We start from the raw sequence: 24,411 nt of genomic DNA on the forward strand, positions 1-24,411 counted from the left end.
CTCCTTCTTTATAATAGACAGTAACAAAGCCCTTCAGTCAGTCTGCTCTACCTGTGCTGAAACTACTAACTGAAAGTAACTAGCAGCACAGATCCAGAGGTTCATGCCTATAATCCTAGCTCCTCAGGAACTGACATCTAAGGATCACAGTCTGAAGCCAACCTGGGCAGGAAAGTCCTTGAGACTATTATCTCCAATTAAATCACAGAAAAAGCCAGAAGTGACTGTAGCTCAAGTGGTAGAGTGCTAACCTTGAGCAAAAGGAGCTCACAGATAATACCCAAGCCCAGAGTTAAAGCCCTGGATGGGGAGGAGAGGGAGAAGGGAAGGGAGGGGAGTGGAAGGAGGGAAGAAAGAGAGAGAGAGAGAGACACAGAGACAGAGACAGAGAAGAAAACTAGCACAATAAGGGAGGCTCTTAAGCTAGAAGGGACACACCTTGGCTTTTCCCTTAGGGACATAGTAGATACCAGATGCTCGCAAGAGAAAGTAACGCTTTTTCCAAGACTTTTTGCCATCATCTTTCAACCAAAGGACTCCTTCAATTTCTGGTACTGTCACAGAACTTCCACAAAAACATTCCTTTAAAAAAATAAAGGATTAGAAAAGATTTATGATCCTTGGATTTTGGAAGACAAAAACTGGTGTATACAATTCTTTGAGCTATATCATACTCTACATCAAAACGTTGCTTCTTCCTGAATTAGAACTTTGTATTTTAAACACATGAGTTTATTTTAGAATTATTATGACAATGCTAAAAATATTTAATAAGTAAAAAAATTCATCATAAACACAATGAGCTTTTAACCAATGAATTTCTGCTTAACATTGCTTTGTACAAGACTAAAATAAAATGAATTACATATAGTATTTAATTATACTTCTAAACAGCATCAATAAAAATGTCAGAAATAGCATAAATACCAGATTCTTTTTTTTCTGAGTCAGATTATTTGTTAAGAAAAGGTAATGGAGTAAAAAAGCAAGCCCAGTGTCTATGGCTCACGCCTGTAATCCTAATTACAAGGAGGCTGAGATTTGAGAATTGCGGTTCAAAGCCAGCCTGGGCACTTAAGTCTATGAGATTTTTAGCTCCAGTTAACCACCAGAAAACCAGAAGTGGTACTATGGCTCAAGTAGTAGAGCACTAGCCTTGAGCTGAAACCTCAGGGGCAGCGCCCAGGCCCAGAGTTTCAGCCCCATGGCCAACCTAAATAAATAACTAAATAATTTTTTAGAAATTTGAGAAAAAAAGGGGGAAAAACAATATGGCAACTGTATAATAAAAATTTACAACATATATCAATTTATTTGGACAAAGAGAATTTTTGTGTTTTTCTTTTTTAGATTTCTAGAGTTGAGAATTTAACCCATGTTCTTATACATGCCAGGCAAGTACTGTAACCTTGAGCCTTGAGCCATACCCCCAGTCCTTTAAAAAAAAATTAATAGTAGATGCTGACAGGCATATAAATTAACTTACATTTTGAATTCTACTGCATTCATTTAGATAAACATCTAGTATATTAAAAGATAACCATTGGGCCAGGAGGTTGGCCTAGTGGTAGAGTGTTTGCCTAGCATGCATGAATACCAGGGTTTGATTCCTCAGTACCACATACATAGAAAAGTCAGAAGTGATACTGTGCCTCAAGTGGTAGAGTTCTAGCCTTGAGGAAAGCCCAAGGCCAGTGCTCAGGCTCTGAAGTCAAGCTCCAGGACTGGCAAACAACAACAACAACACCAACAACAACAAAGAATAACCAGATAGCCTGGTGACTCATAGTTGTAATCCTAGCTCCTCAGGAAGCTGAGATCTGAGAATTGAAGTTCACAGCTAGCCCAGGCAGGAAAGTCTGAGACTTTTATTTCCTACTAAGCAGAAGTAGTGCTGTGGTTCAAAGTGGTAGTGTGCTAGCCTTGAGCAAATAGAGCTCAGGGATTGCACCCAGGCCCAGAGTTCAAGCCCCACAACCAAAAGGGGGGAAAAAAAAAGCTTCCCAGTAGCCTAACCTGCTCCCAAAGCTGACCTCTTCCGTATTATTAATGAACACATGCTTCTCCATTTATGTTTGTAATTATACTATGGAGCACTGACACAGTGGGTTTCAAAAGGTGTCTAATGGTTTAATTTCAAAATATGTCAAAAAGGAAGAGGGGATTTATACCTCTAATAGCACTTCTTTGTTTCTATCGGCCATCTCAGCTGTTTCCTTTTTTCCTAGAAGGTAATTCTGGAAACACAATGAAATGAAAGTTAAAGGACAAACTCACCAACTTGATGTAAATGCATATATTACTACTTTTAGAGGAATAGAAACTCTAGGTGCCTGTGCTGGCATGGAGTGAGGAAAATATGCCTTCAAAAAAGCTCCTACTGTTTGGACATCATCATCATTAAAATGTTCAACACTAGCCTATCCTTACCTATAGACGTGCCATCGTTTATTTCATGAACTGCCTTCCTTCTTCCACATCTTGAGGTGGCATTATTATATGCAAAGCTGACAATATTTTGTCATATTTCATGAAGGATATATTTAAAGTTTGCACAAGTTTACAAATGAATAGGGATAACAAGTTAAAAGTCTTTTAAATATGTTGAGCCAACATATCTGTAAGCAGGATTCAACATAAATTAAATTTGTTCTCTGGTGTTTTAAAAGATTCCAAATTCAGTAAGACTATAATCTCATTTGCTTGATTTACTAAAACCTAAACTGTGATCATTAGGATACTTATTTTTCAGTTCCCAATAAAAATATTTGCATTCTTCACAGGAAAAAAAAGGGATGATGGAATCTGAAGAATAACCACTTCAGCACTGCTACTGTTCTTCTCACTACCAGTTTAATGTAGAATAATGTCTAAGTTTTTGGAAGTACTAACTCAAACATTATTTTGGAATAAGGAAAGATGTCAAATAAATCAAGGTAGCATATATTATATTAGTTTACTTACAATCAAGGCTACTGGGATTTCTTTAAGTTTGAAAAAAAGAAGTAAAGACAAAGCATCAAATTGACACGTAGCTGATAATGATTTGTTTTCCCTTTTTTGAGATGACAAATGTCATATAAGCAGATGGGTTCAACACAGCTCTAGATTTACCAAGTGCAAACCCTAGAGTGACTTCTGATTCCCCCAGGGCCACCTCACTTGGCTCTGCGGGACTGGGAATCGCCTGCACCCTAGCTTACTTTCCACCTCAGTAGTAGTAATTAATTTTCCATGGGGATTTCCGGTATAATGTTCTAATCAGAAGACTATCAGTCTTGCAACTCAATAAACTTAGCTGTTATGGAATAAAAAGATGCATTAAAAAAATTCAGTCTTACCTGTGGGTTTTTGAAAAGTGCGTATTTTTCTATACGCTCCATAAATATAAGCTTGTTTTGGCTATCTCTTGTCCAATTGAGAAGATTTTCAACCAAGTTTTCATGGTCTTCAAAGATTCTCTCTGTCCCCCCAAAATATCAATATTTCATTATTTTGAAATTATTATTTTGACCCATACAGATTACCTGGTTTTCTCTCATTTTTGTAAACAAGGAACATATCCTAGTAATGTAAAATGACATAACAAAGGTCATACAATTAATATATAGTCTTATAATTTGCATAATTATTCAGCTGTTAGCTGAATTCTATACTTAAAAATAAAACATAAAACATAAGTTGCATTTTGTTAACTTTGATATCAAACATTTCCAACAGCATTTGGTTCTCACCATTCAAAAAAATTTGCAAGATGATTTCTTCCATAATCCAGAAATATTACCTAATTTCTTTTTATTTTTTGTTGGTTGTGGGGCTTGAACTCTCGGCCTGGGCATTGTCCCTGAGCTCTTCAGCTCAAGGCTACCACCCTACCCTGGAGCCATAACACCACTTCTAGTTTTCTAGTAGTTAACTGGAGATTAAGAGTCTCACAAACTTTAGTTCCCAGGCTGGCTTTGAACCGTGATCCTCAGATCTCAGCCTCCTGAGTAGCTAAGATTATAGGTATGAACCACTGTACCCGGCTATACCTAATTTTATTTTATTTTTGTTAGTTATGGGACTTATACTCAGGGCCTGGGTATTGTCCCTGAGCTCTTCAGCTCAAGGCTACTGCCCCACCCCTTGAGCCATAGCACCACTTCTGGTTTTCTGGTTATTAATTGGAGATAAAAGTCTCATGGACTTTAGTACCTGGGCTGGCTTTGAACCATGATTCTCAGATCTGTTTCCTGAGCAACTAGTATTACAAATGTGAGTCACCATGCCTGGCAATATTATCTAATTTTAAACATATGTATATTTACTAATTTCCCAGAATATAGAACATGTTCTATATACTGAACATATGCTAAAGAATATAATCTAGATACTTACTGTCTGAAATTGTTGATGTGGTTTTTTTTTTGTTTTCCCTGAAAGTACTTCAGTACAAGTACCAATAAATAAAATATAGTAGTCTAGAAAATTCATAAATTTATGCCATTCTTCTTTGAATAAAATAGTATCTGGATACCTTAAAAAACTTAGTTTTAATAATTTTGAAATCTTCTCTATTTCTCCCTATTGTGTAACCCTGTTAAGAGTAAAATGAATGACTTCAAAAAAACAATGTAGGCCAAATAATAAAATACTACCATAAAAGTTTATAGGAAAAAAATATAAAGATGACTCAAAGTGCTTCAACTGATATGAGATTGTTGGAATGACTTAGAAGTTAATAAGCAATAGATGCACTGACTTTACTCACCCATTTGTAACTCAGAAATGGTTTCCACTAGTGACCAATCTAAACTGTAACCACAGTGGGATTTGTCCATCAGGTTATCCAACACTTGTCTCACTGTCTGCCTCTCATCCACCATCATTGTTTTAGAACTATCATCAGACATATGCACTCTAATCACCAGCTGTAATATTTAAGAGTGAAATTATATGAAAACCAAAGAGTGGCATTCTAGAAAATGATTTTTCCAATACCAAACAGTATTATGATTAGTGTATTGAAATATAAATTAAAACTTTATCCTAAAAAAGACAGGCTGAAATTAAGTATCCATCTAAATTAATGTAAGAATTTTAAAAAATATATAATGTGTTCAATTATTCCGTTAAGATAATTCTTTTGAGAATTAGAAACAAGGGCTCAAAACATACTACATGTAAAAAATATGTAGGAATATTGCTCCTCTCTGTAGATGAGGAAAACATATAAGTAAGGTAATTTTTCATAAAATGGATAAAAATTCCAAGCCAGTCAATGGGACAAATATCACCTTTTTCACTTGTGCCTCTTTAATTTTCTCTAACGCGACTCTGATCTTCTCAGCCTTCAATTTTGCTGCCTGTTCTTCCTGTGGACATAAAACGTTTCAGATAAACTAATGCTAAGATAATGACAATATTTAAAAAGTCTTTTATCTTTAAGGATATTCCTAACATTGAATTTCATTGATATAACATAGTATATTTACATACATTATACTTTTTTTTCCCCCTTCCTGGGGCTTAAACTCAGGGCCTAAAGTACTGTCCTTGGGTTTCAAGGCTAGAGCCACAGCACCACCTCTAGCTTTTTTCTATGTATGTGGTACCGCGGAATTGAACCTGGGTCTTCATGCATGCTAGGCAAGCACTCTACCACTAGGTCAAACATTATACTTTTTAAAAAAGAACTGTTCAGAAAACTTGACCTTTTTTTTTTTTTTTAAAGAAATGTTTTCACAGGTTTAGTCTTAGAAATATTTTACAAGACTAGAGCCCGTATTTCCAAGGAAAAGAAAGAAATCTGTGATATAATATTTAATAAGCTAATCTATCAATATAAAACAGATAAATTTCAAAGTCTGTAATGGGAAAACATGCATGCATAGAAGATATCTGTGAGACTGCCTACACTTACCTAACCTCTGAACTTTAAATTTATATGCCCTTTCAAGTATGGCACACTTTTGCATTAGGTTTGGAATCAATATCACAAACATATATACAGCAATATAACACTATCACATACATATGTACAGCAAAAGCAAAATCCAATTATTTGTACCTATAAAAATACCTTAAAAATGTAGGTACTCTCATTAATATACTAATACAAACAAGAGGCTGTTTTATATCCTAAGTTTTACTCTGCTATAGAACACAATGATGTTATTTTAATAAATTCAGTTTTTCTACCAATTGATAAGGATTTTTAAATACCAAATATAATTTTCTAAATAACTTAATTTAGTAACTGGTATTTTAGAAATCTTTACAAACAGTAAAAATTATAAAGAAATGAAAGCAAACCATTTGTCTATTTTTTTCTAAAAACAACAAATAATAGTACACTAACACCTGTACTTACTTGTAATTTCCAGCAATAGGCCATAATATATTGCAGCATTAATCTCCACTTGAAAAAAAACTAAGTAAGTAAATTTTGATCTTAACTAGACTGTTGTTAAAACCCATAACACATGTATTTTTCTTTATAAAAGACTAAAAATTCTTGAGCTAAAACCAGAAGCTCAACACATTTAAAAATTTATTTTCTGTTCACCTAAATTCTGATGACTTTCCTATTTATAAACTGCTTCCTTTCTAATTGATACTCCAGGTTGCCTCTCTCTCATTTCGAGCTTATTTTCTACTCCTTGGAACAGAGAAACTGTGCTTAGGGACAGGCAGTGAGCTTATTTGCCAGAAATCTGATCCCTTTCAATGACGGGAGCCAGTAAATTAGCATAATAACCAAGGTCTGGAAATTTTATCTGTGAACCCAATTAAGCAGAGAACAAAGGACTTTCTCTCGAACAACAGAAGTGTAAGATGAGGCTAAGTTTTTATACGATTTAGATGAATTCCTTTAAAAGATTAAATTATCAAATAGAGTGGAGGTGCTACATATACATCCATGATAATAAAATAATAAAGCCAACTTTGAAAAGATAAAGGGAAATCTGATCAAAATACATTATATGCATATATGGAAATATCCCAATAAAATCTTTTTTGTGCAATTGAGACTAATATAAAAAGGAACAAATGATATCATTTTATTCCTTTCATCCTTTATGCAAATAAACAGAACCATGAAATATACTTACTACCTTTTAACGTAAGGTAATTTTTTAAAAATAGGCTACAAGTGAAAACACTAAACTGCTATCACTGAAACTCTTTAAAACTGAGAATCAGAAAAATAATTAGGTAAATTACCAAGCTTTATAAAAAAAATGAGTACAGGGGGATTTGAAATGCTTTGTTCAAGCCCCATGACCTACAAAAAAAAAAAAATTAGAAGATATAAAAAAAAAATTAACAGGAAAGAGCATAAACCATAGACTTGGAAGACAAACATCTGCAAAAGGCATAACTGATAAAGGGAATATGATCCAAAATATAGAAAAGAACTTTTTAAACTCAAAAAATGAAGGCCTTGATCTTTAAAACAAAGTAAATCAGAGTGGCGGTACATTCCTGTAATAGCAGCACTTGGGAGGATGAGAGAGAAGGATATGAGTCCGTGGCCAAGCTGGGTTACACAGTGAAACCTGAACAAATCAACTTGGCACTAGTGGTTTAAGCCTGTAATCCTAGCTACTCAGGAGGTAGAGCTATAAGGATCACGTCTCAAAGCTAGCCAGTGCAGGAAAATCCATGACTCTCATTTCCAATTAACAACTAAAATATCAGAAATAGAGCTGTGGCCAAAGTGGTAGAGTGCCTTAAGTGAAAAAGCTAAGGGTCAGTACTCAGGCCCTGAGTACAAACCCCAGTACTGGCACAAGGAAATAAAAAAAAAAAAAAAGAAACCAACCAAACAACAAGCCACTACTGCATAGATATTAGAATATATTAGAACAGACAAAAATCTCACACAGAACACCAAATGTTGGTAAGATATGGAATAAGAATTTTCATTGCTGGAAGGAAGGCAAAATGGTCTAGCCACTGGAGACACTTTGGCAATTTCTCCATAGCTAAACATACTCTTGGATCATGCTTCCAGGAATTTTCAAAATGAGTTGCAAAGTAAGTAGTGTCTTAAAAAAAAAAAAACACAAATCTGCACATAAGATGGAGGTCAGGCCCCCATCTCACATAGATGTTTACAGAACCTTATTTATTACTGTTGTTAAAACTTGAAAGCAACTAAGATAATTCCAGTTAGTGAATAAACTGTGGTGTATCCTGACAATAAAATATTAGCACGAAAAATAAATAAACTATCAAGCAAGCCACCAAATGGCATGCAGGACTCTTAAATAAAAGAGTAATTACTAAGTGAAAGAAGTGAATCTGAAAATGCTACATATTCATTTTCACTCTGAAAAAGCCAAAACAACAGAGGCAGTACAAAGATGAGTCGTAGACAGGAAAAAGGAAGAAAGAAAGAGGTGTGAGTAGGCAGAGTACAGAGGATACAAGGGGCAATCAAACTATTCTGTAAGAAATAACAATGATGAAAACAGGATCAAAATCTGGGCATTTGGCCTAGTGATAGAGTGCTTGCCTAGCATGCACAAAGACCTGGGTTTGATTCCTCAGTACTACATACATAGAAAAAAAGCCTGGAGTAGTGCTGTGGCTCAAGTGGTAGAGCTCTAGCTTTGAGAAACCCCCAAGGACAGTGCTCAAGCCCTGAGTTTGGGCACCAGGACTGGCACACACACACAAAAAAACCTTACAAAAATTTTGTTTCCACCATTTAACAAAACGGTCTATGAATACAATGTATCTTGAGCACTGTCAAAATTTAAGAAATATAAAAACTTACATTTATCAATTATAAATACAAAAGCAGTCTTGCTATGCTCCTGCTTTACTTTAATATACTATTTGTCAAAAAACAACACAACAGTGTTATCTTTTGAAGCATTGCTGCAAACTGTCATTCAACTATAGGCTTAGCATACCCAAACTCATAGCTTAGTCCCTTCGCCACACACTCTAAGTAAGGATTAAGCAAAGAGGCCAAGGAAACCAATTAATATATATATATAGACTTGCCAACAATTAATTTGAAGTCATTTTCATGTTGGGCAGCTAGATGGGGCTATTTTAACAAAATTCAAGTTTAGCTGTACTCCATTAGCCTAAATGCTGCTTTTCATGAATAATTTATGGAATTATAAAAACCAAACTATCACAAAAACTGTATCAAATTCAAATGTAAGAGGTAGCTTGTTTAATTTCATCATAGACAAATATTACTTCGTTCTTTGCAGGTTCTTGTAAGGCTAATCTTTGCTACAAGGTTTTTGAGGAAGCAGAGTTGAACAAAATACCTCTTCGTAGCTAAGCACTGGCGGCTTACACATGTAAATCCTATCTACCCCCAGAGTCTGAGATCTAAGGACAACAATTCAAAGCTAGCTCGGATAGACAAATCCATGACTTTTTTTGGTTGGTCCTGGGGCTTGAACTCAGGGCCTGGCCTGGGTGCTATCTCTGAGCAATTTTTGCTCAAGGCTAGTGTTCTACTACTTTGAGCCACAGTGCCAATTCCAGTTTTCTGTGTGAATTAGAGACAAGAGTCTCATGGACTTTCCTGCCTGGGCTGGTTTTGAACATGGAGTCTCAGAACTCAGCCTCCTCAACAGCTAGGATTACAGTCGTGAGCCTCCTGTTTCCATGAGACCCTAATCTCCAGCTAACTACCAAAAAAGGCAAAACTAGAGCAATGCCTCAAGTGGTATAGCACCAGTCTTGAGCGACAAGCCTAAGGGACAGTGCCCCAGGCCCTGAGTTTAAGCCTTGGTACCAACACAAAAAACCAAAACCACAAAACCCTTCTTGGTAGTGCTGACCATTCCTGGAGCAAAACTGGACATGAAAGTAATCAAATTCTATCATTACATTTCCACACATTTACAATGTATTCCAATCACTTTTATCCTTTTATCACTATTTGTCTCCCTTCTCAAAACAATTCCAACCGGCATAATGGTTCTATTTTCATAGTAAAAGCATCTACTCCCTCAGTATCCAACAACCCCCTTCCCACTAGTATCCACTGAGTCTCTTCTGATCTCTCTACCACCTATCCCCCTACGGATCAACAGTGTCCATTATGTTTCTTTATGCTGTTTTCATATATACTTGTGATCTATTTGAGAATTGTTCACTTTCTTCCATTTTTACTTTATCTCCTCCTAAGTAGTTTGATTCTGATTGTTTATCTATAGAAATACTTATACATATGTATATATATGTGTGTGTGTAATTATGTATGTGTGTATGTGTGTGTGTGATTTGCCCAATTCTTAGTATTTTATGCTCTCTGTGAGTTCTATTTGTATCTACTAGTTAAAATCACAATCTTTTTAAAATTTATTGTTTTTGTGTTAGTACTAGGGCTTAAATACAGGATCTCAAACTCTTGTTCATCTTTCCTGCACATGGCTAATTCTCTACCGCAGGGGAATGCCTCGAGTGTGGCATTTTACTGGCTAATTGGAGATGAAAGAATCTTTGACACTTTTTTGCCTGGGCTGATTTTAAACTGTAATCCTCCAGGTCTTAGCCTCCTGAGTAGTTATGATTACAAGCATGAGCCACTGTAGCCTGATTCATAATCTTTTCCTTTAACTATAACACAATTTGGGAAAGTTTTTAAGGGTGTGTATAACAGAACAGATCAATAAATCTCTGCTGATATGTCTAGATGATAGATTTAGGTGGTTTCCAATTATTTGTTTATGAAGACCAATACAAAGCTTTCTTCGTATAATGTTCTGCTGGCCAACTCAGGTCTTAAATCTGCTGTTCTTTATCTTCTGCCTTATTTCTTCTCGTTGTCTCACAACTATACTAAACATAAATACCACACACACACACACACACACACACACACACACACACACACACACACACAAAACTTTCTCTCTACCCCTTTTTCTTAAAAGAGCAAGAGACAGCCCATTTTCTATTGAAAACTCCTCCATGGCTATCAGTAGCCATCAAATGCCAAGCCTCCTCAAATTTACATAGGAGACAGAAACTGGGTGAAGATCTTATGATTAAATGAAAACTAACACTGCAGTTGCAAAGTGTTTGAACATCCTTTGTGGTATAAAAACTAGAATGACTGTACTAGAAAAATAAAGTTTGCTATATCCACTAAAAGAGAGCTAGTGAATGTCTTTGTCTGAGAAAACAAGGCTAGATGGATTCAGAATAAATCCAATTAAAAGAAACTAAGTAGTTTCTTTGGAAGCTAGTAAACATTATAAATTACAATAATTTAAAAGTTATATACAGCTAAAGATGCTGGAAAACATTCACATAATCCTAGCAGAGTGGGAGGAGAGAGGTTATATAGGAGGAACAAAGGTCTGAAGTTCCTCTGAGTAAAATCAGAAGATCCTATCAAAAAATTAACTAAAGCAAAAAGGGTTAGGGGGTTAACTTAAGTGGTAGAGTCTTGCCTACCAGGTTGGAGGTCCTGAATTCAAACCATAACAAAGAAAGGTCACATAAATTAAAATGATTCATTGAGAACTTAAGAGTTATATACAATTTAATATCCAAAAATGCTCCTGCTATAACACTGCTTAGAACCAAAATAGTAAAGTACTTCTGTATACTTATTTCATTCAAAAAAGTCATGAAATTGATAGACTTTAAGAGAACTCAGCACCCAAAACTTGCCATAAGACATACTACACATGGCATGTCATTTAGATATCTACAAAAATACCTTTTTTTTTTTTTTTTACCAGTCCTGGGGCTTGAGATCAGGGCCCGAGCACTATCCTTGGGCTTTCATAATGCTAGAGCTCTACCACTTAAGCCATGGCACCACTTCTATCTTTTTCTATGTTGCAGTACCAAGGAATCGAACCCAGGTATTTGTGCATGCTAGGCAAGCACTCTATCATGAGGCCAAACTTCCAGCCCAAGACCATTTTTATTATAACATTCACTGTACTAAGACTTTTATCTTCCAATATCTTAGAGGTATTTACCAAATGACTACTTATTTCCTCCACAATAATGTCCTAGATTTTACTTTTCAAAAGGTCATAGTTTAAGCTCCTGGGATACCAGTAAATAAAAAGTATTTGTTAATAAGTAAAAGATATCCAATAATGCAAAACACATTAAGATAATAAAGCAAGAAAATAATAGCTAACATTAGAGCATTTCTTTGACAGACTTCTCAGAGAAAGGATTAGAACTGGGACTTCAGGGAGAACCAAACTGCCCCATAAGTGGTATGTTAAGATACACATACCTAGGACTGGCCAAGTAGCTCAACAATAGACCACATGCTGTGCATGTTTGAAGTCCTAGGTTCAGACTCAAGTACCAAGAAAACAGATGGTGGGAGACACACATACTCAATTCAGCTTCACAGTAGCCAGGTTCCCCGGTTAGAAAGAACACTGACATTGGCACTAGGGCTAAGGCTGAGAAGCCCCTGTGGCTGGGGTTCCCATAATTTCTGCCATCTTTTCCATGGCTCCATCCCAAATGTTCAGATTCTATATTACTGAATTTCACTTCTCGAATTTCTTACTGTAGAGTGGTATTACTGTAAGTAGTAAATAAATAGCACAATGCTACCATTTTGCAATGGACGAAGAAGACACGAGGGCAGGGGTGAACGTCCCTGATAGAGTAAGTTACTGCTCTCTTGGGCAGAAGGGGATAAGCTGCTGACATTACTTTTCCAAGATTTGCCAAGAAAAGCATTCCGTGAGAGGAACTTTATTTCATTCACTGCTGTAGTCCATGACTATGTTCATTGAGGAACTCAATAAATATCAGCTGAATTGATGAAGTTAGTCTTTTCAATACTTTATCATCTGATTTAGAGAAAAATGCAAGTGCTCATGACAAACCTTGGTGGCTCTAGCAACATGGTCTTTGTTCAACTGTTCAGCTTCTCAAATGTATTAAGCTCATTTCCCCTCAGCCTATCTACATGATACACTCCCTTCTACAGACTGGTTTGCTTTCATCCTTAAGGCTTTAGGAAGACCCTTAGAAGGTCTGTTCTGTTCTTAACCTGAAATAGGTGAGGACTGTGTCCATTTTACACAATATTGGATCCTAGCAACCTATATAGGATATGGCCCAATAAACATTACTGAGTAAATAAACAACAGGAATGGTTAAAAAAAAACTTATAGCAATGGAAGAAATGGGTAAGGAGGGGGAAAAGTAAAAGTTAGGGTTTATTTGTAATTACTTGGATAAGAAACAAGAGCCCATTATTTGGGCAGAGGTAACAGAAATAAAAATAGATGCATAAACTCAAATTATGACAGGCTTTATTACAGATTTGAGATACATAGAAGAAATGTGCCCAGATGATCAGAGGTCTCAATCTGAGTTGTTGAGAGAATGGCATTATCCTACACAGAAGCAGAAATGTTACAAAGGTGTATTATAAACTGTGGAGCCCCAGGGAGAAAATGGATGAGAAGGCTAAACACCTGTAGGGTTCAATTTCTAGAAAGATCTTTCAGGAAGCATAGACAGGGAGAACAGGTGTTTATTTACAGTGATAGGAAGAAAGTAAAAAACAAAACAAATAAAAATCCCTCAGATATAGTAACTTACACATAATTATTATGTGTATTCTTAGAAACCAAATACAAATAAATGTTTTAATTAAACCAGATGATCATATAAACAAGAATTTCAAAACCTGCTAAAGAAACTCATAGCATAAAACCATTAGAAGTAATAAAGTTCAAATAAAAGCAACTTTTTAGACTTGTAAATTGCAATACAATATTGAACTAGAAAAAGTACAATATACATGTAAGTTAAATAAGCATTTAAAGTTTTAGAAGCTTTAACTATTGAAAATATTTTCTACTCTCAATACCATCCAATAGACATTAAGATCAGGTAGATAAAGTACCCCGCTAAAATTAACTGACATAAAGCAAAATTCTGAGAATATAATTAAAACTAAAAATTAGTTCTATCTCAATGGCAATAAATAGTTACATGTACGTGGAAAGCAGCAGTATCACCTTGGTCAGCAAATGAGAAGGTTTTCCTGCAATGTTTCTCAGAAGAAGGGAGGTTTCCCTGTCCAGATAGGAGTGCTTGTAAAGGAAGAGAGAGAAACAAAAACAAAAACAAAAAGGCAATAACAGAAGTCAGTGGAGATTTCATGTGTTTAAAATATAAATATAATGCAAACGAAGAATGATTTTCTACAATTATCTTTTTTTTGTAAACTGAGTGAAGTATGTCCATAAAGAAAAAAAAATAGAGAGAAAAAAAAAAAAAGCAAGGGAGGAGGTAACAGATCTCATCTATACTCAAGGGTGTGTTCCAGGTGATGTCTACTGATTCATTCCTGCCTCTCGGGAAACATAAATAGATGCATGAATACATGCAAAGATCACAAAGCTAGAATGGCTTCTAGGCCAGTGTTCATGAGAGTTTTGCATATAACAAAAAAGAAATATGTGAGCTGGGCTCAGTGGTTCACGCCGCTAGCTACTCAGGAGGCTGAGATCTGAGGATCAAGGTTCAAAGCCAGCCCTCACATAAAAGGACCCGAGACCCTTATCTCCAGTTAACCTCTAGAAAACGAGAAGTGGGGCGAGGCTCCAGGGTAGGGCGTAGGTTAGAGCTGAAGTGCTCAGGGATAACTCCCAGGCCCAGGGGTAGGGTGGTAGCGTTGAGCTGAAGAGCTCAGGGATAGTGCCCAGGCCAAATTCAAGCCCCTTGAACCACCAAAAAAAAAAAAAAAAAAAAAAAAAAAAGAAGAAAGAAAGAAAGAAAAAGAAATATGTGTCAGAAACGAATGATTATACATATTCCTTCCAAATGTTAAAACCTATGGAAGACCTAACAAAGCTTCAAACTGAATGTTCTGATGAGAACACAGAAGACTACAGCATTTAAAAAAAACCTCTGCAAGTATTTCTAATCATTCAGTTCAATTAATGATAGCCACACCAAGAGGGAATACACCCATATTTACAGATAGATGAGACTTGTTCTCAGTTATAAACTTAACCCCTTCATATTTGATATACAGAGGTCATGCATAACAAATGAGTAATATAACAAAATAGTTGTGTTCTCCTTACAACTGTAAAGTACAACTGTCTTGATGAATATACAGTTTTAACTTGCCTATTCTTATGTAATATCAAACTGGTATTTTCTAAACATTATATCATTAAAAAGGAACATCTGGCACAGCTGACGGGTGTTATACAGGAAATATTCTATGATACATATAACATATATCAAATTATTGACAAATTCCCTAGAAAATCACATAAATATTACAGCTGCACCCACTTTCACAAAGTATATGGTCACAGATGTTAAAAAAAGTTACTTCAATAATGGAAAATTACAAAAAGTAATATTAATTTAATCTTTGTTCAACTATATTGATTTTGCTTTATGGTATTTTTTTTGGCCAGTCCAGGGGCTTGAGCTCAGGGCCTAAGCACTGTCCTTGGGTTTTCTCAAGGCTAGAGCTCTACCACTTGAGCCACACCACCACTTCCAACTTTTTCTATGTATAAGTGGTATCAAGGAATCAAACCCGGTCTTTGTGCATGCTAGGCAAGCACTCTACCACCGGGCCAAACTCCCGGCCCAGCTTTATGGTATTTCTTGTCTACATTGTTAAAGCTATGTTTTAATTCAAGATGTACCCATACTTGACCCCTTACCAACTCTTTAAAAACAACAACAAAAAGAAACGTAAGGTTAAAAGAACAGCAAACCAAACAAAAACAAACACTCACCAAGACCAAATATCAGTAACAGAGAAAATGATTCTCAGCCCTCATTTACCTACATGGTATAGTCCTAAAGATAAAAACAGGCAAATTTCTGAACATTTGACGTAGCTTACAGGTAAAGATCAGTCAAGACCACAGGGAAAATTGAGAAGCACAAAGAATGAAAGTCTAACAAGGTGAGGCAAATGGTAGGCAAAGAAGGGGAAAGCAAGGAGTAAGGAATGCTGCCTTTGAATTTTCAGTGCCTGACACAGTTCCAGCTCAAAGCTGTCACCTTAAAACTAGTTGAATGCATTAGAGAAAGAGGAAAATGGAAAAGCAAACAACTTTAGGTTTGCAGTAGTGAAGAGGAAAAAGTAAGACCCTATTTATATGTAGCTATAAGTATTTTGATAAACTATCAACAGGTGCCAAGACTGATAGCTAGCTCATTGGATCATGTGTCAAACTAGTCTTCTTCCCTTCTCAGTCATCTCATACCTTTGCATTCTTTCCCAATGACTCTAACCTCCTAGCCAATTACTCCTTTCTGAAAAGCAAGGCATCCTGGGAGCATCTGTGAGTGGTGCCTACTAATAGGAGTATCAGTGTGTCACTTGGGCTAGCTAGTTCTGAACCTCGATCCTCAGATCTTAGTCTCCTGAGTTAGTAGGTTTACAAGCATAAGCCACCTGACTCCAGCTCACAGTTTTGGATAGTGGGAGGAAGATTTCATCTTGTAAAATCTGAGATGCAATTACTTGAATATCAAAATTTTATTCATTTGAGGTCTAATAAATTTATTTCTTGTTATTGTAAAGGTGATGTACAAAGGGGTTACAGTTACAAATAACTTTGTAAAACAAATACTATGTGTTCAGGAAATATTTTTCTTGAAATATATATGTTTTACATCTTGGTATAAAAATGTCAACAGAAAAGAATGAATAGGGCTGGTCAGTCATGCTAGTGCACGCCTGCAATCCTAGCCACTTAGAAGGCAGAGGAGCAGATAGGATCATTTGAGAACCAACCAGGAGAAAGTTTATTAAAACTCCATCTCAAGGAAATGGATGCTTGTCACTCTAGCTTACTAGAGGGATACCAGTCCACGTGGGCCCCAGCAAAACAAACAAAACAAAACAAAGCAGCCCATGAAGCCTTATCTGAACATCTTAGGTAGTTAAAGCAAAAAGTGTGTGTGTGTGCGTGTGTGTGTGTGTGTACGTACGTACTATAATATATTGTTAGGTGGTAAAGAACACACAGGAGGTGAGGACTTCTGCCAGAATTAAGTAAGTCCTGACAGGCTTATATTCCTGAAGGATAAGTAAGCAGCTGCAAGGACTGTGGACTACAATTGGGGAAATACAAAGACACAAATGATTCTCAAAGAGGGTAGTGTTGTCTTTCAGTAGGCAAATGTTGAGGATATTTAGGGCTTTCCAAGTGAAGAAGAGAGGAAGAATGAAAAGCATTTACAGTAAGTCAGAAATTCTAGATGTCCTACAGACAAGGAACTATATGTCACATAACAAAAATCACAGTCCATATGGTATTTTAATGACCTTACATGGAAAAACATACAGATGGGAAACCCTATTTATTACAACTGAGCTTTAAACTTAACTCTATTTTACATATAAACACAAACACATTTCATAATCTTAATTTTTACTTTTTTTTTTGGCTTGTTCAGGGGCTTGAACTCAGCCTGGGAGCTGTCCATGAGGCTCTTTGTGCAAGGCTAGCACTCTACCACTTTGGGCCACAGTGCCACTGCCAGCTTTTTCTGAGCAGTTCACTAGTGATCAAGGAGAGGCCGGGAGCATAGCCTAGTGGTAAAGTGTTGCCTAGCACGCACAAAAACCCAGGTTCAATTCTTCAGTACCACATACACAGAAAAAGCCAGAAGTGGTGCTGTGGCTCAAGTGGTAGACCATTAGCCTTGAGAAAGCCCAAGGACAGTGCTCAGCCTTGAATCTAAGCAGCAGGACTGGCAATGAGAAAAAGAGAGAAGAGAGAGAGGAGAGCGAGGAGAGAGAGAGAGAAAGGGGGAGAGGGAGAGGGAGAGGGAGAGGGAGAGGGAGAGGGAGAGGGAGAGGGAGAGGGAGAGGGAGAGGGAGAGGGAGAGGGAGAGGGAGAGGGAGAGGGAGAGGGAGAGGGAGAGGGAGAGGGAGAGGGAGAGAGAGAGAGAGAGACAGAGACAGAGACAGAGAGACAGACACACAAAGAGAGACAGAGACAGAGACACAAAGGGAGAGAGAGAGGGAGAGAAAGAGGGAAAGAGAGAGAGAGAGGTTTCTCATGGATTTTTCTCCCAGAGCTGGGCTCTAAAAATGATCCTTACATCTCAGCCCCCTGAGTAGCTAGGATTACAGGTGCCACCAGGGCCCAGCTTAATTTTCGCTGCTTTAAGGAATGCTTTCATCCCCCAAAAACAGATTGAGAGAATTTATGCCTTCTTTTCTCTTTGTTTTTTTGTGCCTATAGTAGGGGTTAAACTCCTTTAGCTTTCTTTGCTCAAGGCTGGCACACTACCATTTAAGCCACAGCTTTACTTTTGTCTAGCTTTCAATTGGTTAACTAGAGATAATTTCCTCATGTACTTTTTTGTACGAGCTGTCTTTGAATTGTGATCCTTACACTCAGCTTCCTAAATAGCTAGGATTACAGGCATAGGCCACTTTCTTTTTTGTTTAAAATTTATGAAGAGTTGCTCATAATGTTAGGAAATCACCAGGCAATGGAAGCCTAGCTTGAAGTAAGAACTGCCACTACTGTCAGTATTTGTGCCCTGTTATACACAGTATATGGGAGAGATTTAAAATGCCTTTGAATAGATTTATAAACTAAATAATATTAAATTAATAAAAATATGAAATACTGGAATTTCAGGGCTTAATTAGAATCAATTGTTAAAAAATATTTCTATTACTTTGCCTTGTTTAGAATATCTGTGGCAAAATCAAATATCAAAATCATTTCATAATGTCCTAATATCATATAATGCTGGGACTCATTTTTATCACTATAATTATAAATAAAATTAATCTCAAGAATAAAATGCATTTCTATAATGCCAGCATTCTGGAGGCTAACAGGAAGACTAAATTTGAGACCAGCCTAGGGCTACATAGTAAGACTGCCAGCAACAAAAACAAAATAAAAAAAGACTATGTCATTTGTTAAGTTTTGTACTTTCTCACTATCCCTACAGTGCCTGTATATTGTCTTAGTACATTATTTCTACTTCAGTTAAGGTTATTTCCCATTTCCTCTCATGATATAAAAATGTCATATTTGCTATTATCCTAACACATTTTAATTTTAGTGCCAACTTAGATTTCTGTTCTTTTTCCTGCATCTGATAAAAAATAAGTAACAAAAACTTCTGATCTTCTCACACTGGGCACTAGTAGCTCACACCTGTAAATCCTAGCTACTCAGGAGGCTGGATCAGAGAATCACTGTTTGAAACTAGTCCTGACAGGAAAGCCCATGAGACTCTCATCTTCAAAAAAGACAAACTGGAGCTGTGGATCAATTGGTAGACTGCTAACTTTGAACATAAAAGCTCAGGGACAGTGGCCAAGCCCTGAGTTCAAGCCCCAGGACTAGCACACATACACATGCAAGAGTATACACACATATACACATATACAAAGAAAACATTAAAGTAGTCTTATCTTTTATCTGAATCTGAAACAGAACCAAATAATTCCTCAACCAGTAACAATGAAACATTCTTTATTGATATCAGTCGTTTGAAACTCACTGTATACTTTATCTTTGTAGTCATTTCAATTTAGATTAGCCACATATGATTAGTGGCAACTATATGGGGACTGTGCAGCATTGAAGTGTCAAGATTTGTCAACCACTGACCAGAGAATTCATATTTGAGGAAATAAACTTGGGTTTTCAGTTAAGCATTTGTACAGGGGAGTCATTCACTAGAAAACCTCATTCTAAAGAACAGCTCGTCTTTTTTTAACATGTGGTTTTAGGTTTCAACACAAAAATTATCTCTATCAGGTAGTACAGTCAATGATACCATATCATAAAGTTAGTTGTCTATTTATTTGGTTTTGGTTTTTTTTTTTTTTTGCCAGTCCTTGGGCTTTCTCAAGGCTAGAATTTTACCACTTGAGAGCCACAGCACCACTTCCAGCTTTTTTTTTTAATGTATGTGGTAACCAAGGAATTGAACACGTGTCTTTTAGCATGCTAGGCAAGCACTCTAGGCCAAACTCATGGCCCCTTGCTCATTTACTTTTAGGATTGGTTCAATCTTTTTTTTTTTTTTAATTTTTTTTATTGTAATTAGTAAAAGGGTTACATGATATTTGCCAGATAGAAGGTGCATTAATTCACATACATTGATACCCTTTCACATGTCTTGGTACCCATTTCCCTCCCCCCCCCCACACCCCCCACCCATCTTGGTTTTCCCCCCTTCCCTAAGGATTGGTTCAATCTTATAGAAAAATTAAGGCTACATGACAAGATTTCATCATTTGGACTCTAACAAATACATTCTTCTTCATCTATATTTAAATACTCCATGACATGTGTACAGAACTTACAGGTGTCAGTTCAGCCTGCTCTTCTGTGAAGTCAGTATGATGCTTGGCCTGCTTGCTGGGACATCTCAGAGAAATAGCATGCTGTGAAAAATGGAGGAAGGAAGAAAATGATAGGTAACAGAGGTGAAAAGGGCAGCTCTCTTCATCATGCAGGAAGAGAAAAGGATCACTGAAATGAAACGAGAGTAATGAAACAGTAATGAAAAGTAGCGTGCAATCATATTTCATTCTTTTATGTAACTCAGAAAGGTAAGGAGGACATGAACTGAATCCTTCATAAAATCTTTCTACTTCTGGACAGTACAGCTGAATGGAAGAACTACACAAAATACTGTACCCAGTACCAATTTATGCTAAGAAACTTGTACTTGTTCTTGAACACTGTTTAGCTGTACTCTTTTCTCTTCACTTATTAAATCATTTCTTCAAACCTTGTTCTAAGTTCTCTCCTGTTCTTCAGGCTTTTAGCTTTTCTTCCTCCTCTTCACATGATCTTACTTCCCTTATACTGCCCAAATCACACCACCATGAGGACTTACCACTAAAGTTACCCTGTAACTAAATTTATACACACACACACACACACACACACACACAATTTTAATAACACTGGGGATTGAACCCTTAGCCTATACATACTTGGTAAGACTTTATAATTTAAACTATGCCCCAGCCTAGTTCCTGCTAAGGCTAGCATCGAACTGTGATCCTCAAATCACAGCCTTTTGAGTAGCTAGGATTACAGGCATGAGCCACTGGCAGCTGGCTATAGCTGGTTGGTTTTATTAGACAGTCTTTGCCTAGGCTACCCTCATACTTGCAATCTTCTGCTGTGCCTCCTAGGCTATTATGCTAGTTTAAATGCAAATTCTTTCTCATTTCGCTCTCTAGTTTTTGTTTTTTTATTGAAGAATTTATTAACATTGATTTTTACATCATATTTCAAATGACGTGCTTAACAAGTATTGAATAAGGGAATCTCTATACCCAATCACTGGTGCTTAGATTTTAGAACATAATTAAAATTAGGCTGAGGGTTTGTATGTTGCTCTCTAGTTTTATATGTATAATCTTCTCCAACCCCCCTCCAAAGCTAAAGTAAGTCCCAGATCCCATTCCTTCTTCTAGCCAGAATCCTGGCAGTGGAAGTTGGAGAACATACATTCTTCTTTGACTGATATGTACATGCATATTTCACAAATATTACTTAGAAATAAGTATAACACAATTGTGGAAAAGTAGGCAAGCCCTCGTGCTAGAATATCTGGGATGAAACTCCAGCTTGTCCATTTACTAACAATGTGATTTTTAAGTTACTTAACCTTTATTTTTTGTTATGTAAAGTTAGCTTTTATCTCCAAAGGCTGCTGTAAAGAACTGAGTAAGTGCATTATTATTATTATTATTATTATTATTATTATTATTATTTTGCCAGTCCTGAGCTTGAGCTCAGGGCCTGAGCACTGTCCTTGGGCTTTCTCAAGGCTAGAGCTCTACCTTGAGAGCCTCAGCACCACTTCTGGCTTTTTTCTATGTATGTGGTACCGAGGAATCGAACCCAGGTCTTCGTGCATTGCCTAGGCAAGCACTCTACCACTAGGCCAAACTCCCGGCCCCCATTATATTTTTTTAAAAACAAGAAACTATTAGCTTTCATCTGATTTTTTTTTTTTTTTGCCAGTCCTAGCCCTTTAACTCAGGGCCTGGGCACTATCCTTGGGCTTTCTCGAGGCTAGAGCTCTACCACTTGAACCACAGCAGCATTTCTGGCTTTTTTCTATGTACATGGTACCAAAGAATCAAACCCGGGTGTTCGTGCATGCTAGGCAAGCACTCTACCACTAGGCTAAACTCCCAGCCCCTTCATCTGAATTTTTGTTGTTGTTGTTGGCCATGGGGCTTGAACTCTGGGCCTGAGCGCTGTCCCTGAGCTCTTCAGCTAAAGGTTAGTGCCCTTCCTCTAGGCCTGGATGTCTCTTGGCTCAAGGTTACCACTCTACCCCAGGAGCCACAGCAACTTCCCATTTTCTAGTGGTAATTGGAGATAACGTGCCCGGGCTGGCTTTGAACCACAATCCTCAGATCTCAGCCTCGTCAGCCTCCTGAGTAGCTAGGGTTACAGGCTTGAACCACTGTGCAGGGCAGTATCTGAATTTCATTTAAGCCTAAATTTAGAATAGCTAAATTGTTATCTACAATATTAAAATACTTAAAAATATATATCACAATGCCACAAGATGGGGATGTAACTGCATGAATCTCTGCCTGTTTTTCTCCTGCCTATGTACCAATAGTATCTCTAGTCCAGTCTACTGTTGGTGTTGATTCCCTTCAGTTCTGTGATAAGGCAGTATGGTGAAGTTGGGTTCAAATCCTTGGGTAGGTTATGTAGTTGCTCCAATTCCTTCCATTGTGAAATGGAAGTACTGACAGTGCTCTCATATGGAGACCAGGGGTTAGTTGAAAAACTTTTATGTGGACTAGACATTACACCAGGCTTTTACCAAACCATCAATGAGATCTGGAATAAAACACCCAGTTAGTACACATAAATAAATATCAGTACAAAATAAAAGCTACTGGAATTAGTAAGAAAGGATAACTTCAGTAAGTGAGAAATCAACTAGTAACTCCAATCCTTCAACAGTTTATACAGGATGCAAAGGTTTCAGAAAATCCTGTGTTCTCTATTTATCATTTAATTCTTTAGCGGTAAAGCGTTAGGTTTGCTAAGAATAATTTGGGGTTATGCTGGCAGTGGGGTCACATCCTACATACTAAAAACATAATTGTAATTTTCCCAGTGTTTCAAACTTTCTGAACAAAGGATCTCTTGAAATAGTTGTAGAAGTTGAAGGAAATGGAAGAACTGCTTTGGCATTATGGTATGCTGTGTTGGGAGGAGTGTGGTTTGAGACCAGACTATGCAACAAGTTAGTGAGATCCCATCTCAACAACCAACCAGAGGTAGGGCTCCCTTCTATAATGGGAAGAACAAGTAAGAAGATCTTGATTCAAGGACAATTGCAGAAAAAAAAATGTAAGAAAAATAACTAAAGCAAAAAAAGGGCTGAGGGTTAAGCACCAGTGAGTCATGCCTATAACCCTAGTGACTCAGGATGCATTTTTCCGTGTGGGGTACTGATTATATATAAATATATATATTTATATATAAAATAATGAATAGACAAGTTAATGAGGCCTGTAGGTACAGCTCAACTGGTAAGGGCTTGCTGAATTAGTAAGCACAGGGAACTGAGTTCAAACTCCAAAAAAAAAAAAGTTAGTTTCACTGAGTGCCTTTCATATATGATTTAAAAAATGCCTAAAATTTTCAAATTTTAATAATTCACACATTAGGCAATTTTCATCCATCTTTGTTGTCTGACCATAGGGTTCGAACTCAGGTCCTTGCAATCTTCCTTAGTTGGTAATCTACCATTTGAGCCATTCCTCTAGCCAAGCTTTGTGCTGGTTAATTAGAGACAAGAGTCTTACAAGTTTGTCTGCCCAGGGGGTTTTGATCAGCCTTCTGAGTAGTTGGGATTACAGGCATGTAATACCCAGTTTCAAATTTTCTTAAGATTTAGAAAAGCCATTTGAATCTGCCGTAAATCTAGTATAGTAAGAGTATTTTTATTTTAAAAATACACTTTTATCTGTAAAATTTTAAATTCAAAAGACTGGTAATAGCTAAATCTCAACAGAAGAAAACATTAAAGATTTATTTTAGATTTACCTTTTAATTTATAAATCATATTTCATAAGCAATTTACAATATGCAATCACCACTTAAATTTGCAAATGTTGTCTTACTGGTGGTACAATGCTAGTCTTGAGCAAAAAAGCTTAGGGACAGTACCCAGAATCAACATTTATTAATAAGTCTGTAGTAACTTGAGAGTAAGTATGGGCTGAGGAAAGATGGAGAGCAACGTAAGGGGTGACACTGGTCAAGAGACATTGCACTCAACCTCAATTCTGGCACTGAAACTTCTTTGAACAACCACTTAATAGTATAACTACTGAAGGATCTTGACAGAATATTAACTATAACTATTTTATAGTTCATTTTATGTATATCCATGGAATGAAATATTCTTTTGGGG

The 24,411-nt window shown here is 36.7% G+C and overlaps 1 protein-coding gene across 1 annotated transcript in view; it reads right to left on the reverse strand.

Moving 5' to 3' along the window:
• The window catches only part of Raph1 (Ras association (RalGDS/AF-6) and pleckstrin homology domains 1), a 78,750-nt gene that overhangs the window by 13,400 nt on the left and 40,939 nt on the right, over window positions 1–24,411 (reverse strand). The window contains exons 5-11 of the mRNA XM_090354667.1: window positions 20,303–20,383; window positions 13,989–14,063; window positions 5,280–5,357; window positions 4,754–4,913; window positions 3,342–3,463; window positions 2,172–2,237; window positions 439–582 (exon numbers count right to left, since the gene is read on the reverse strand). Coding sequence (XP_090210793.1) covers window positions 439–582; window positions 2,172–2,237; window positions 3,342–3,463; window positions 4,754–4,913; window positions 5,280–5,357; window positions 13,989–14,063; window positions 20,303–20,383 — 726 coding nt within the window. The remainder of the gene's footprint in view (window positions 1–438; window positions 583–2,171; window positions 2,238–3,341; window positions 3,464–4,753; window positions 4,914–5,279; window positions 5,358–13,988; window positions 14,064–20,302; window positions 20,384–24,411) is intronic.

The sequence above is a fragment of the Megascapheus bottae genome, chromosome 21, assembly GCF_031878675.1.
Source record: "Megascapheus bottae isolate mThoBot1 chromosome 21, mThoBot2.hap1, whole genome shotgun sequence".
In the NCBI taxonomy this organism is placed as follows: domain Eukaryota; kingdom Metazoa; phylum Chordata; class Mammalia; order Rodentia; family Geomyidae; genus Megascapheus; species Megascapheus bottae.